Source organism: Agelaius tricolor, unplaced genomic scaffold, assembly GCF_023055355.1.
Source record: "Agelaius tricolor isolate 1412-34295 unplaced genomic scaffold, bAgeTri1.0.p SCAF_1, whole genome shotgun sequence".
NCBI lineage: Eukaryota > Metazoa > Chordata > Aves > Passeriformes > Icteridae > Agelaius > Agelaius tricolor.
The window spans coordinates 3,921,583-3,934,623 of NW_027269261.1; the positions used below are offsets into that span (position 1 = coordinate 3,921,583).

The window sequence follows — 13,041 nt, forward strand, 5'->3', positions numbered from 1 at the left end:
TAGCTTATTAAATACCCTGTAATTTGGAATGCCTTGCTGTCCCTTACTCCTGTCAACATCCCTGCCCTTTGTGCGTGTGGCAGTACAAAATGTGAACCCCACACTACCCTGCCTGCCACGCTCCTCCCTAACTCTTAACCCATTCAGCTCCAAGCCCTGCACAACTCTCCACTGTTCACTTCTTAAGAAAGCTTAAAAATAAATAAATAAAAAACATTAAATAGGTGAACAGAAGGGACAGGACATTCTGACTGGAAAGCATAATATGCACTACAAGGCTGAATGTTTTAAACAAGCAGCACTCACCAAAAATTACTGTAATATACTGACTGTATTTGAAGTGCCATAGTTCAGAGAATTTTACAATTTAATCACTAATATTTCTAAACCCATATTTGACTGTTCTAAACTCACAACACTAACTCCAAAAGCTGTGTGAAGAACTGATACACGAGGTCCTGAGCTCAGGTTAAGGGTACTCTCTCTATGCAAGGACTCAGACAAGGCTTTAATGTGAGGATTTGCCATTCTGGCACTAAAAGAATAGAATAACACACAGACGTGCCCACTTATTTCAGGCAGACAACACCAACAGCCGTGCAAACTCCTGACAAGCTCTCTGAGGTAAAGGCAAGTGGCTCAGACCTTGACCCAATCTCCATGAAAAAGAGATAATCTTCTCTGCTGTTTCCTGTATGCACCAAAACAAACTCCCACTCACCACTCAGAAAAGACATTGTTTCTCAGAAATGCCCAGCGAAATAAAGAAAACAGAAGAAAGATTAATTGCCAGCTCCACGCCAGATGTACCACTACCACAGTCAGGGGGTGGGAGCAGGGCTGGCTCGCAGGGTGTTTGTGGGGACACAACACCCTGGGATGGATCAGCCGCCCTTCCCTCCCGGAGCCCCGGGGCCAGGGACGTGCCAGGGGACACTCCAGACACGAGACATGGCCACACGTCCCCAGTCACGGAGCCAGCGCCGCTCCTCCCCTCTGTCCCGCTCGGGAGAGACGGGCACTGCTCCCGGGGCTGCAGGGAGTCACCGCACGGGGCTTGGCTCCCAAATCCCTGCCAGCACCGACCCCCTCCCACTTCATGGGCTGACAGGGACCCTGCTCCCAGAGAGACCAGGTACACTGGACATGGCTTAAAGGGAATGGCTCTGTTCTGTTCCATCCAAGAACAGCTGAATCAGCATTAAGTCCTCAGTGCAAAACAGAGCCTCCTGGGAGAAAGGAAAAGCCAATAAAACTTGGAAGCAGTGATTTCCCAGAAGGTGCTGGGGTGTTCTCAGTCTCCCTGCACATCCCACTGCAGCCAGCAGTGCCACAGCACCCAAGAGCAAGCCCTGCCCCCAGCACCTGGGATCAGCCTCTGAGCCGGGCAGGAATCAGTGCTGAACATGCAGACAACCTGTGGAACCAGGCTGAAGCTATGATATTTTCTGAAAAATCCTTTCCTTAGGATTTTTCCTCCTGAGAAGCTGAGAGGCCTCAAGAACAAACTGTAAGCAATGGTTATCTGCTGCTGTGGAATGCAACAGGTGCATCTGGGATTGGTTTCATGTGGTTGTTTATAATTAATGGCCAATCACAGTCAGCTGGCTCAGACTCTCTGTCCAAGACACAAACCTTTGTTATCATTCTTTTCTCTTTCTATTCTTAGCCAGCCTTCTGCTGAAATCTTTTCTTCTATTCTTTTAGTATAGTTTTAATAGAATATATATCATAAAATAAGAAATCAGCCTTCTGAAACATGGAGCCAGATCCTCGTCTCTTCCCTCATCCTTGGACCCCTGTGAACACGGTCACACCAGGCCACTCTCCATAAGGAGAGGCATCACTCTGCCAGTAACACAGCCAGAGTTCTGCTGGAAGGATGACCCACTGCACACTAAAACATTCACATAAAATGCAGTTATGTCAGGGAAGTTAAGGGCATAGAATTGTAAACCTCTCCCAAAAGTCCTACAGCGTGGCTCTCTAGTAGGTTCATTGTTTTGATACTACAAAACATTTTCAACATGATAAATCACTCCCAAAAAAAGAAGTTGGGTAATAAATGCAGCGTGCTGTAGTCACATCCATATTCACAACTCATGTCCCAGTTCTCTTACAGTGTGTAACAGCCAGAACCAATTTACAAGTTTGACATCAAACCTACAGAGCTCAATTGAAAGACTCTGATTGACAAAGCTTCAGAGCTCTACACTTCTAAATTAAATACCTGAAATAAACATGACATCACAAGGAAAAAAAATTCTACTGACCCTGGTAGCCTCTGGTTTCACTCTGAAAAGTAAGGAGTGCTGCCCCAGGCTCCCAGCTGTGCAGTGCTGGGTGCCACCAGGACAGGTCAAATCACACACAGAGTGTGTGCAGTGCCATTGATGACAGGCAGATTATTTGCATTTCAACTTTAGGAAGCATGAAGTGTAAGAAAACAGTGATGGAAACATGACATCATGCCACTCTTCAGCCAGCAAAGGGGAGCTGTTTGCACAGAGAGGGTATCAGTTAACTCACCAACGTTGTTAGGAGTTTTTTCCCCTCTGGAGTCACACTGCAGTTTACCCTTTTTACTCAGTGCAGTGTTTTCTAATTTAATATTCCTTCTCACAGGTGAGTTTATAAGAGAAAGAGTCCAAAATTTATGCTGAGTCTCTGTTTAGCCTCCAAACACCTTTGCTCAAGGAGAGGTGATGCTGCATTTGTTCTGTAAGAGCCCTCACACCTCCAGCAGTACAGGAGGTGTTAGTCAGCACTTTGACTTCTCTTCATTAATAACCTCAGCAGGAAGCAAGAAGCACACATGAAAGCCTTTGGATACCTTCCTTTCACACAAAAGTCAAAGCTCAGAGTAAAACAAAGGACTTCTTAAAATAGAAAGTTGAAAATAAATCACTTAGATTAAAAAACCAACACTCAGACTGCAAATGCTGAAAGCAGATCAATTTATAGAGGCACTTACACCCCAGATATCTGTGTCAGAGCTAAACTGTCAAGTGTTCTTCTAGGGTCTATTAATGCTCTCTTCTCAAAATGTTTTTGCTGCTGGTATTTTCTCATCTAATTTCAGCAGTCTTTCTATCCCAAATACTTCTGTTCTCATTACCAGAACATTTAGGTGTGATTACAGCAAAAGATTGTTATCATGTTTTATTTGGTTAAAACCTCTAGAATTAAATACATGTGTTTTCAATTAACAGGCACCAGGCCAAATTTAGCTCTCCCATCCCATTTTCTGTCACTCCAAAGTCTAAGGACACTCATTTCAGGAAAATATGTAGGAGAACCATGAAGCAGAGGTTATTTTTAAAGCCTTATAAATCTTATAAATGAAAGCTGACATGTCATACAAGAAAAAATACCAAGATCAAACCTTTGAGCATAGAAGATGAGAAGAATTATGAAAGGAAATGTTATCACCTCATCCTTTATTCCTGCAGCTGTGCCTGTGAGCGAGAGGCTGAGGTAAGTTCCCCCATAGCTGAAAACATGCCTGAAGGCCAATGATTAATGCATAACCACATGCTGCAAAGCAGCTCCAGCTGCACACATCACATTTCTGATGGCACTGCCATGTCACACTGCAGCCCCACTCTGTGAGGAACCTGCAAAGCCTCTGATCCACCCCAGCCCTCTTCACCTCCAGCCGCAGCTCTGGGAGAGGCCACAGCCCCTGTGCAATCCACCCCTTCCCTGTGCTCACCAGCTGCTGACAGCACTGCAAATCCACCCAAATGGGAGCTGCCAGAAGCTCCCACTTCTCCAGGAATAGCCAGGCTGCTCCTAAACATGCTTCCAATCAGGAACAGCAGTTCCAGGTAGAGAGTACAGCACCTTTGGAATGAGGTTTGACATGCAAAGGAATAACTTCTCCTCTCAGACATGATTCAGAGCCCAGCTCAGAGCAAGGAAGATGGGACAGGCTTGTACTGACTCTGGTAAATTCTGGCTACGTAGTCAAAATATTTTCTTTTACTCCTTTTAATATCAAAACATGTTTGTCTCTGCTGTTTATCATTTAGGGCAAGCAGCACTTCACTCTTGCTGCTCACATGACAGCCCACAAGAACTACACAAAGTTTAGAACTCATGACCCAGATGTGCAAACATCTGCCAGCTAGAGATATTCCAAATTTGAAAACAAACCGGATTGCACCAATGAGATATAATACTGTATGTACTGCATGGCTTTGGGATCACAATCCAATATTGTCCTTTTGTATTGCTCAGCAGAATTTAGGGCCAGGTTTCCAGGCCATTTCCTAACTCCCATTGTCACAATTTCAGCCTTCCTTACATGAAGATCAGGATTTTCATTGCCTACACTCAGCTGGCAGGGTCAGGTACACACAGAACATCCAAATTCAGATTTACACATTATTTTCACAACAATAACAATTTATAATGACCAACTCTTCTAGCACTTCCTTATTAACTGTTCCCCACAACTTTACAGTAGCTGACAAAATCAGAACACAAAATACCCAGAAGGATCCAGCCTTGCTGTGAAGACCAAGTATTTCCCTCAAGTTTAAAGCCTTTTCTTCACAGCAGAGCTGTCAAGAGTCTTACCAAGTTTGATCAAGGTCAGACAGATGTCAGAATTAAACCTCAAACTTGCAGCAAATTATATAAATATGAAAGAAGAGAGGTTTGACAACTTTCTGGTGAAAGAAGTTGTCAAACCAAAGAGGACTTTTCTGTAGAAGTGCTTCTATAAAGCACAGGGCAGGCAAAGCTCTGATTAAAGTCAATAAAGAGCCTCCCAGAGCACCAGCTGCCCTCTCCAGCACCTTGTGGCCTGAGTCCAATCTTTTGACAGCTGAAATATGCTGCACAATGGATGCCAGTCAACTCAGGAGTAAAGTAACAACTGCTTTCACTGCACTGTTAGGGAAATGGTTCTTAACAAGGCTACCTGGGGGAAAAAATCCCCAAAACAAACAGAAAGCCTACAGTGCTGGTAGCAGAAAGCCCATATCTTCCTTCCCCTGTAAGTGAATTTTAAAAATAAATACTTAAAACCTTGGATCACCTTCCTGCATTAACTGTGGTGGACTGATGAACATCATGGGTGCAAGAAACAAGTCATTTTTAGGAAGTCTGGTTCCATACTTTGTGCTGCTTACAGAAGGTCAATAGTAAACACAAAAATCTGAATGGAGAAAAATACAGCATTTAATGGGAGTTGTGTAAGACCACCTTGAATAACTTCTGTGCTGCACATCTTCACATATTTGTCACACACTCACCTTTTTAATCATTTCCAGGTCTTTAGAAACAGGAGTCTCTACACTTACCATGTTGGGGTTGGTCAGCCCTGTCAAAAATACACATTTCACTGAAAACAACGTGGATTTGGCCCTGCAGAGAGGGGCTAACTGAAGGCATTGTGCAAGTTAATCCCAACGGGCCACTGGCCCAGTGTGACAAAGGCTGAAGAGACAGCACCCATCTCACAAGCAGATCCAACAAGGGGCCACTTCCACTGATGCCAACACAGCTTCTCACAGCTGCTTGTGACATGGAAACACAGGAGCTCCATCCAAGACAATTTGCTGAGGCAAAATCATCACTTTCTGCAGAGCTTGATTTCAAAGCTAAGTGTAAAGGTCTGAGAAAAGGGTTTTCAACTAGGACACTAATTGCCTTCATGAGAACACCCCAAAGCACATGGAAGAAATAAAAAGGAGCAGGCTATAGGAATTCTGCTAAGTCTAAAAGGAGTGATTTCCACAGCAGTTGAACTTTGTAGCTTTCAAAATAACAAGATACTTACATTGTGGCTCTCCTAAGACAAATCATTTATTTCCATCAGTCAGGACACGCTGCACTTAAAAACTAGGCATGTTCATTGGAAACCTCTCTAAAAGGCAGCAATAAGAACAGCAAAGAAACCCCTTCTTGATCTTCCTAAATTTTTAATTTGTTATGATTAAAAATATGCAACTCAAGGCTTTGAACGGAGCTATCAGATTCATTTCTATTGAGCCTACTCCTCATCTGGGGTCTTTTCCAAAGTTTATGGATAAGGATAAAAGAAGCCTTCAATCAATAAACAGGAAATTTTAAAATCTTTAAAGCTACAGACAAAGCAGATTAGGAAGGTGGAAAGAAATTGGAGACACTCACCTCCACTCTGCTGACTCAGATATAAGCAGGACAAGAAACATAATGCAATTCCTCTCTTACGCAAACACAAATGCACCTAGGGACAAACAGTTCACATCTACCAACCACAGAGCAGGGTCAGGGCTGAGATCTTCTCCTTGATACCCTACACCAACATTCAAAATGCATTTTCCCCCTACTTCTTTAATCCACCCCACACCTGCTGGATGGACAAACATGTACTCCAATGAAATCATCTGCTACAGGAATAATGGTAACACCAGACTCATTGCCTTTCATTTCACACCAAACATCATTCCTGCTGCAGAAATAGCTGGAATAACACCAAAACTACCTTAGCAATTTTCAAAGGGAGCTTTTGCAAGCATTGACCCACCATTCATTCCGTTGTACAAACTCCTGTGGTGAGGGGACAGCTCATCTGTCACTTGTCTCCTGAGGGTCCCTTCTCTGCTGCCTCCGCTGAGGTGTTTGAGGTGCTCTGGGCTCCCTCCAAAGTGTTGTTTGAGATGCTCTGGGCTCGTACCCCTCACCTTGTGCAGGTGCTCTGTACTTCCACTGGGCGTGTGCTTCTGCAGGTGATCTGGGCTGCCACCGCTGTGCTTTTGGTGCTCAGGGCTACCACCAGGCCTCTGCTTTTGAAAGTGTTCAGGACTACTACTCAAAACGTGCTTTGGGATAGTTTCTGGGCTGCTGCTGCTGTGCTTTTGTGGTTCAGGTACTTTGACAATGGTTTTGTGATGCTCAGGGCTCGGCCCTTTCAGGTGGTGATCAGGACTGCCAGAACTCCTGGGCTTCTGTAGGTGCTCCGGGCTGATACTCCTGTGTTTCTGGTGCTCAGGGCTCCCTTCCCCCCGAGGTTTCTGCAGGTGTTCTGGACTGGTGCTTGGGTGGTGTTTGTGATGGTCTGGGCTGTCTGTGCTGCCCGTGCTGGAGGTGCTGCTGCCGTCCCCGACGTCTCTGATGTAGGCGCTGGTGGCAGTCAGCTGGCACAGGCTGATCTGGCTGTCGATGGAGCTCCGGCTGCCTGCTCCTCCACTCTTCTCCTCATCCAGCAACACACACAACTCCTTCAGCTCCAGGTTCTCCTTAACCACTTCTTCCTGCCTCACTTCCAGCTCTTTCAGCTTCTGCAGGTACAGGGCCACCTCCTTGTGCATGACGCTGGCGCTGTACCTGCCCAGCCGCTGCCACTCGCGGGACACCCTCTTGCCCTTCTGCCGGTCGTCATCCAGGAAGCAGCAGAGGTCCCTCAGCTCCTGGTTATCTTCCTGCAGCTTCTGGTTGATGTCCTTTAAAAGAAAGATCATCATGGCAGAGGGCTGTCTAAAGGAATTGATGTTAAACTGTTACTGCAGACTCGTGTTTAAGCACTCCAGTGAGGCATAAATAATTGCATGTGTAGATCTGGCACGTTGGAACAGCCCCGTGCTTTGAGCAAACAAAGCTGCTGTCCAGCAAAAACTTCCCTTAGCTTGGAGCTAATTTCTAATCCCTGATACAGCAGAGAAGTTTCAGGTGCTTAATTAATTTTCATGCTAAATATCAGAGTAATTTAGCTCCCAAATTGAGCAAAGATTGTAAGTGCTCTCATGATGATCTCGCTCCCCTGAGAAATATTCACCTGCGAGTTATTGCTAAATAAAAGTGCAAGATACATCACAAATTGTAATCTCTCTTAAATTATTAATTATTAACATTTATACCCCCTAAAGCATAGTCACATATAAAGATATTTTAGAGATTTTTTAAAGAGAGGGGTTTGTTAGATTTTGTTTCTGATTGGCATAAAAAGCCTTGTCGGTTATCACTTAACCAGGACTGCTTCAACCACTCTGAAATTAAATAATCTGCCTAAACAGATTTTTCTTTCACCCTTAACAAAATGAAGTACATGATTCTATGCCCTTCCCTAAGTGAGGAACAGTCTGAAGCAAATGCTCTGAAGTAAAAATGTTCAGGGCATTACTACAGCAGAATAAAAGCATTTTCAGTATTTTATTCTTCTATTTTGGTCTTGTGACCATATTTATCTTTCTCCCATCATCTACATATCCATTCCTTATGTACAACACTACAGCCAGAGATTAGCCAAAATTGTTAAAAAGTCAGTCTTATGGAAACACCATTTCAGCACAGTTTCCTAAGGAAAGGAAGCTTTTGTAACTTCACTGGATTTAGGTGCATGAATGTGTTTGTCTGATTTTTGCCTCAAATAACTTGGAATTTTAACAATTTCAACCTGTACTTGATAATGGAAAAGAATCTCAATGAGGCTTTAAGGCATCCTTAAAAACCTCTGCTAGCAAGAGATGTTTGTAATGATCCCACAGTGGAATAAAAAAAGTTGTGGAAGTGCACAATTCCTCAGTGAGGAAGCAGCAGACACCCATCCAGCTGGGCATTCTTACTCATGGAGCAGCGGAGGGAGCTTCCCAGACACCAACACAGGGCTCAAAAAACCTCCTTCTCCCAGATTCTTTCTGAAAGTTCCAGCTGAGGCATCTGAACAAAAGGAGGAAGTCAAACAAGACTTGAGGAGTTTGGAATTGAGAGAGGAATTTGTGACTCTGTCCTACCCACCTGAAGTGTGTTTGGTCATTTATCTGGAAGCTGCAGAAATACTTTTGCACGTAACTGGGAGAAAGTTACTATTGCTGTGACTGAAGTTACACTTAAAATATGAACTTCAGTTTTACTCAATGCTACCATGGGTGGGTCTTTTTTACCCTCAGACACCACCAAAGGGACACACATACTTTGCAGAACACAAAAACTTGGAAGGCAGGATCTATCTTCCCCACAAGCTATTTATTTCATGCCATGCTATTATCAAAGACATTTTCTCAATAATTCTGTCATTTCAAGCCATTCTACAAGTGAAGAACTCTCTCCTAATGCACTTTCCTGTAATAATTCAAAAGCCCACACTGCATCTCTGTCTCTTCTCTTCTTCCCTCCAATCTCACCTCACTGAAGGAATTTCCTGAAAATTCTCAAAGCTGTAAGCCAGAAAATGCTCTGTAGTCCTGCCTACTCAAAGGCAACTTTCTAGGTCTGTAATCCACAAGCAAGGTATTGCTCTGTAAATAGCAACACTTTCTTCCCAGTCCTCAGAAGCAGAAAGGAGGCATTAGGGACTAAGCTTCTCATCCACCAAGAGAGCGAAATTAAGAGTGGATAAGCCACTACAGACTTGGTCTGCCTCTGACTGCAGCCTGCAGGAGCACACGACTAAGAATGGTCTGATCAGAGATGCGTTACCAGATGCGTTTCAGACATTAGGGATTGGTTCTGACCATCCCAAACCCGAGCCCAAGGGTTTGCCATCACCTGCCACAGGCTGCTCTGCATCCTGGAAACGACCAGCTCTCTCCAGCAGCCTACCAGCCTGCCTGACAGACCAAGTCTGTCTGAAAATAGTGATAGAAAACAGCGTGAGCTACAGAAACCCTTCTTTCTGTGCACTTCAGGCAGGATCATTTAACCTCACTCACAACGAAGGAACTCTAACACAAAGCTGACAAGACTTCAGCGTTTTTATCTACCCAAAAGAATGCCGGGGCAGAGCATAAACCAGCCGTGCCCCACAGCCTGCCGAATGAATAGCTGCCTATCCCTTAGCCGGGCGCTTTGATTATTAAGCGGAATCAAACGCTCTTCAGCCCGGTCCTCATCCACTTTTCTCGGGAGCGGCTCCTCCCAGACCATCCCCGGCGGGAGACACCGCACAAACTTCAGGGCTCCCACCCTGCCCACCCCGCTACCTTCAAGCCGCGGATCTCGCCGAGGTGGAGCTGGAGGCGGCGGTTCACCTCGCGGATGAGGTTGCTGTGGTCCAACATCGCGCTCATCTTCTCGGCCTCGGCGCGGCGGAGGCTGCGGATCAGCTCCTCCTTGCTCCACTTCAGCAGCTCCTCGTCCGACACCTTGGACAAGTCCTCGGCCGGGGCTGCTCCGCAACTTTCCGCCGCCACTTTGGACATGGTGGCGGCCCAGCAGCCCGGGGCACTCGCGGAGCCTCCCCGCGTTCCCGGGGCCGCCCCGCCGCCGCCGCCGCCGGGGGAAAGGGCGAGCCCGGAGCCCGCGGGGTGCCCCCAGCTCCAGCGCTGGGCCGGGGGGAACGAGGGAGACCTCTTCTGGCCCCAGGCAGCGGATTCTGGAAAAAAGGAGGAAAAGGAGGAGGAAAGGGTGTGGAGGAAGCCGGGCCACAGGCTGGGGAGCAAACTTCCCCCGTCGAGAAGATTAAAAAAAAAAATAGAAAAAAGACCTAGACAAAAAGATCCCCGAGTCAAGCCCGGCTCTTGCAACAGGTCAGCGCCAGCTGCGTGCGCCCGCTCCTCGCCGCAGCGCCAGGGATGCGCGGTGGCTCTCACGGTACCCGCCGCCCCCGGGCTGCGGGATGCAGGGGAGGATGCGAAGTGCCGATGCCGCGCACCATGGCGGTGGGCAGAGCGGGCCGGGCGGCAGCGGCGGAGCGGGGACGAGCAGCGGGGATGAGCGGGAGGGACGGAGCGGAGCGGGCGCTGCCGGCGCCAGTGGCGGGCGCGGGGCCGCTCGCGGCTTTTCAGCGGGGCGCGCGCCACGTGCGGGCGGGGGCGGCGCGGGCCCCGCGCGGCTGGCGGGCGCCCCCTGCCGGCCGATGCCCGCCAGCGCGGCCGGGACCATCCCGGGGCGGCCGCCGGGACGGATGGACACACCCGAGGGACGGACGGACGGACACACCCGAGGGACGGACACACCTGCGGCGGCGTCCCGGCCCTCCCGGCCGGTGACCGCCGCGCGCCGGCGAATGGAGGCACAAACGCAGGCGCCGGTGCCTCCAGCAGCGCGGCTGGCGGGAGGTCACACACATTACATCACCGGCGGGCAGCGCCGCCCCGGCTCAGCGCAGCTCGCACCGAGCCTGGGGGCAGCTCCTTACTCCGGCTGGAGGTCGTGAGCTAAACCCCTCACAAGAATTAGGCTTGGGCTGCTTATACACCTTCCCTAAGAATATTCAACCGCAGTGTAGCAAGAGACTCACATTCCCCAATTCGCTTAGAGATACAAAGACTCTGCATAAAATCTGCCTTGCAGATGATTTGAGAATGAAACTTGATAATCCATTCATGCTGCTTACAAAGAAAGATGAGACGGCAGATCTCAGAGGCAGAGGTGGATGAACTGAAACTATTAGATGAGTAATTGGTTGAATCCCTAGTTTTCAATCACAAAGTTCCTCCTGAACAACCCCCCTGCGGGCAGAGGAGGCTGCCTCACTTAATGGGCCCTTCCTCCCTCCAGTTCTGCAATTTTAGAATTATGTAGTATTAAAGAAGATTTCTAGTTCTTGAGAGGAAAATTGAAGTAGTTAATGCCAGCACTGGCAGATCACAGGGCTGTAGCTGGCTCTGCACAGGCAGCTGCAGAACCTGTCCCACGTCACTGTCCCAGCCGGCTCCCTTGGCATTTCCCTGCCAATGCCAGAGGCCCAGCCCAAGGATTATTTTCTGCTCTTAGTCCTGTATAAAAGTTGCTGCTCAAATGGTTAAATCAAACACTGTTCCTTTGTTCTTACTGCTAATCCTCTCCCTGAACTGCCAGCTGTACTTGACCACAATAAAATTCTCCTGCTCCTATCCACCGTGGGCTACACTTGGACTTTTCCCCACTCAAGTCCTCCATGTTTTCCCTTCCCAACTGCCATGAAGAGATGTTCTTTCAGCTGATCCATTTTCCAGGTGCCTCCAGCCTCCCAAGCACATGCCAGACACTCTGGTTCCATCGAGTGGGAATCCCACTTGAGCTGCCCCCACAGGTTCAGCCTGCTGCTCAGGATCCTCTGCCCCTATTCCAAGGAATACCTGTGCCACAGGAGGGGGACTGCAGGAGGAACCCCAAAGCCCATCACTGTCAACAAGAGCTCCCACCAAGCACAGAGCTTTGCCAGCATGAAATCCCATTTCTTGAGCAGCACCAAGTCTTGTGTGAAAATTTTATTTTCTCTGCAAACTCTATCACTCTCTTAAATCCTCTGATTTTTTTTTTTCCACTGAAAAGAATAAAGCTTGAGATAAAAGCATCTGACCAGCCACAGCAAAAATACAGTAAGAGGCCATGAAAAGGAGTTGTCATCTTTTATGCCCAAATATATTTCATTTTAATGCAGCTGAAAAAGAACAGCTTGGCAGCAGTAAATAAAGACTTTTCTTCTTCTAATTCAGCAGTGTATGAGTTGAAAGGTCACATGATGTCAGATTTTTAAAAGTTCAAATTAATTTCCATCCATGAAATAAACAGTTAACTGAAAAATGTCCAAGAACTTTTTAATCCAAAAGCTTCAGGGAAGAGTATCCACCTGCCTCAATGTTACCAATATTTCTCTGGAGCAGCATTTCCCAGCTTTGATCAGGAGGAGCCGTGGAAAGCACAGATCTGAGAGGAACAGCTCCAGGGGACACCGTGTTCCCCACAAACACAAAGCACCTCCACATTTGTGTCTTCAGGGGGCACAGTGTTATTTTACAGGCCCCAGTGAGATGGGGGAATTCATGGAGCATGGACACTGGAAGTGGTTCAAACTTCAAAGGTCTGGGACAAATGTAGCTCTAATAATGAAAGCAAAAGTGTATCAAGTGAAACTAATCTGGAACGTTTCTATAAGGAGAGCATCTAATTTCACATTCACTCTTGCTGGTGTAACAGGATCAAAACCAGAGTGGGAAGTGCAACATAATTACTCCCATCTCCTTTAGGTTTAAAACTTTCCTTTCAGACAGCCCAAATGCCAAGAACTTCCCTACTCCTGGGCTTTACCTCAGTGGTGAGAACAACAACTGCCCCAAAACAAACACTCTGCTTTTCACATCAAAGCTGCATTTGTGCAATACTCCCCTGAATAATTCTCATACACAG

The 13,041-nt window shown here is 47.1% G+C and overlaps 1 protein-coding gene across 3 annotated transcripts in view; it reads right to left on the minus strand.

Moving 5' to 3' along the window:
• CCDC85A (coiled-coil domain containing 85A) overlaps positions 1-10,720 on the minus strand; it is a 72,947-nt gene extending 62,227 nt beyond the window's left edge. For 2 of the 3 annotated variants that reach the window (XM_071445887.1, XM_071445854.1), the window contains exons 1-2: positions 9,912-10,258; positions 6,521-7,436 (exon numbers count right to left, since the gene is read on the minus strand). In XM_071445887.1, coding sequence (XP_071301988.1) covers positions 6,521-7,436; positions 9,912-10,130 — 1,135 coding nt within the window. In that variant the 5' untranslated portion in view covers positions 10,131-10,258. Of the gene's footprint in view, positions 1-6,520; positions 7,437-9,911 lie in introns of all 3 variants that reach the window. The other variant, XM_071445790.1, reaches the window with a different exon arrangement.
• Positions 10,721-13,041: the final 2,321 nt, after the last annotated feature.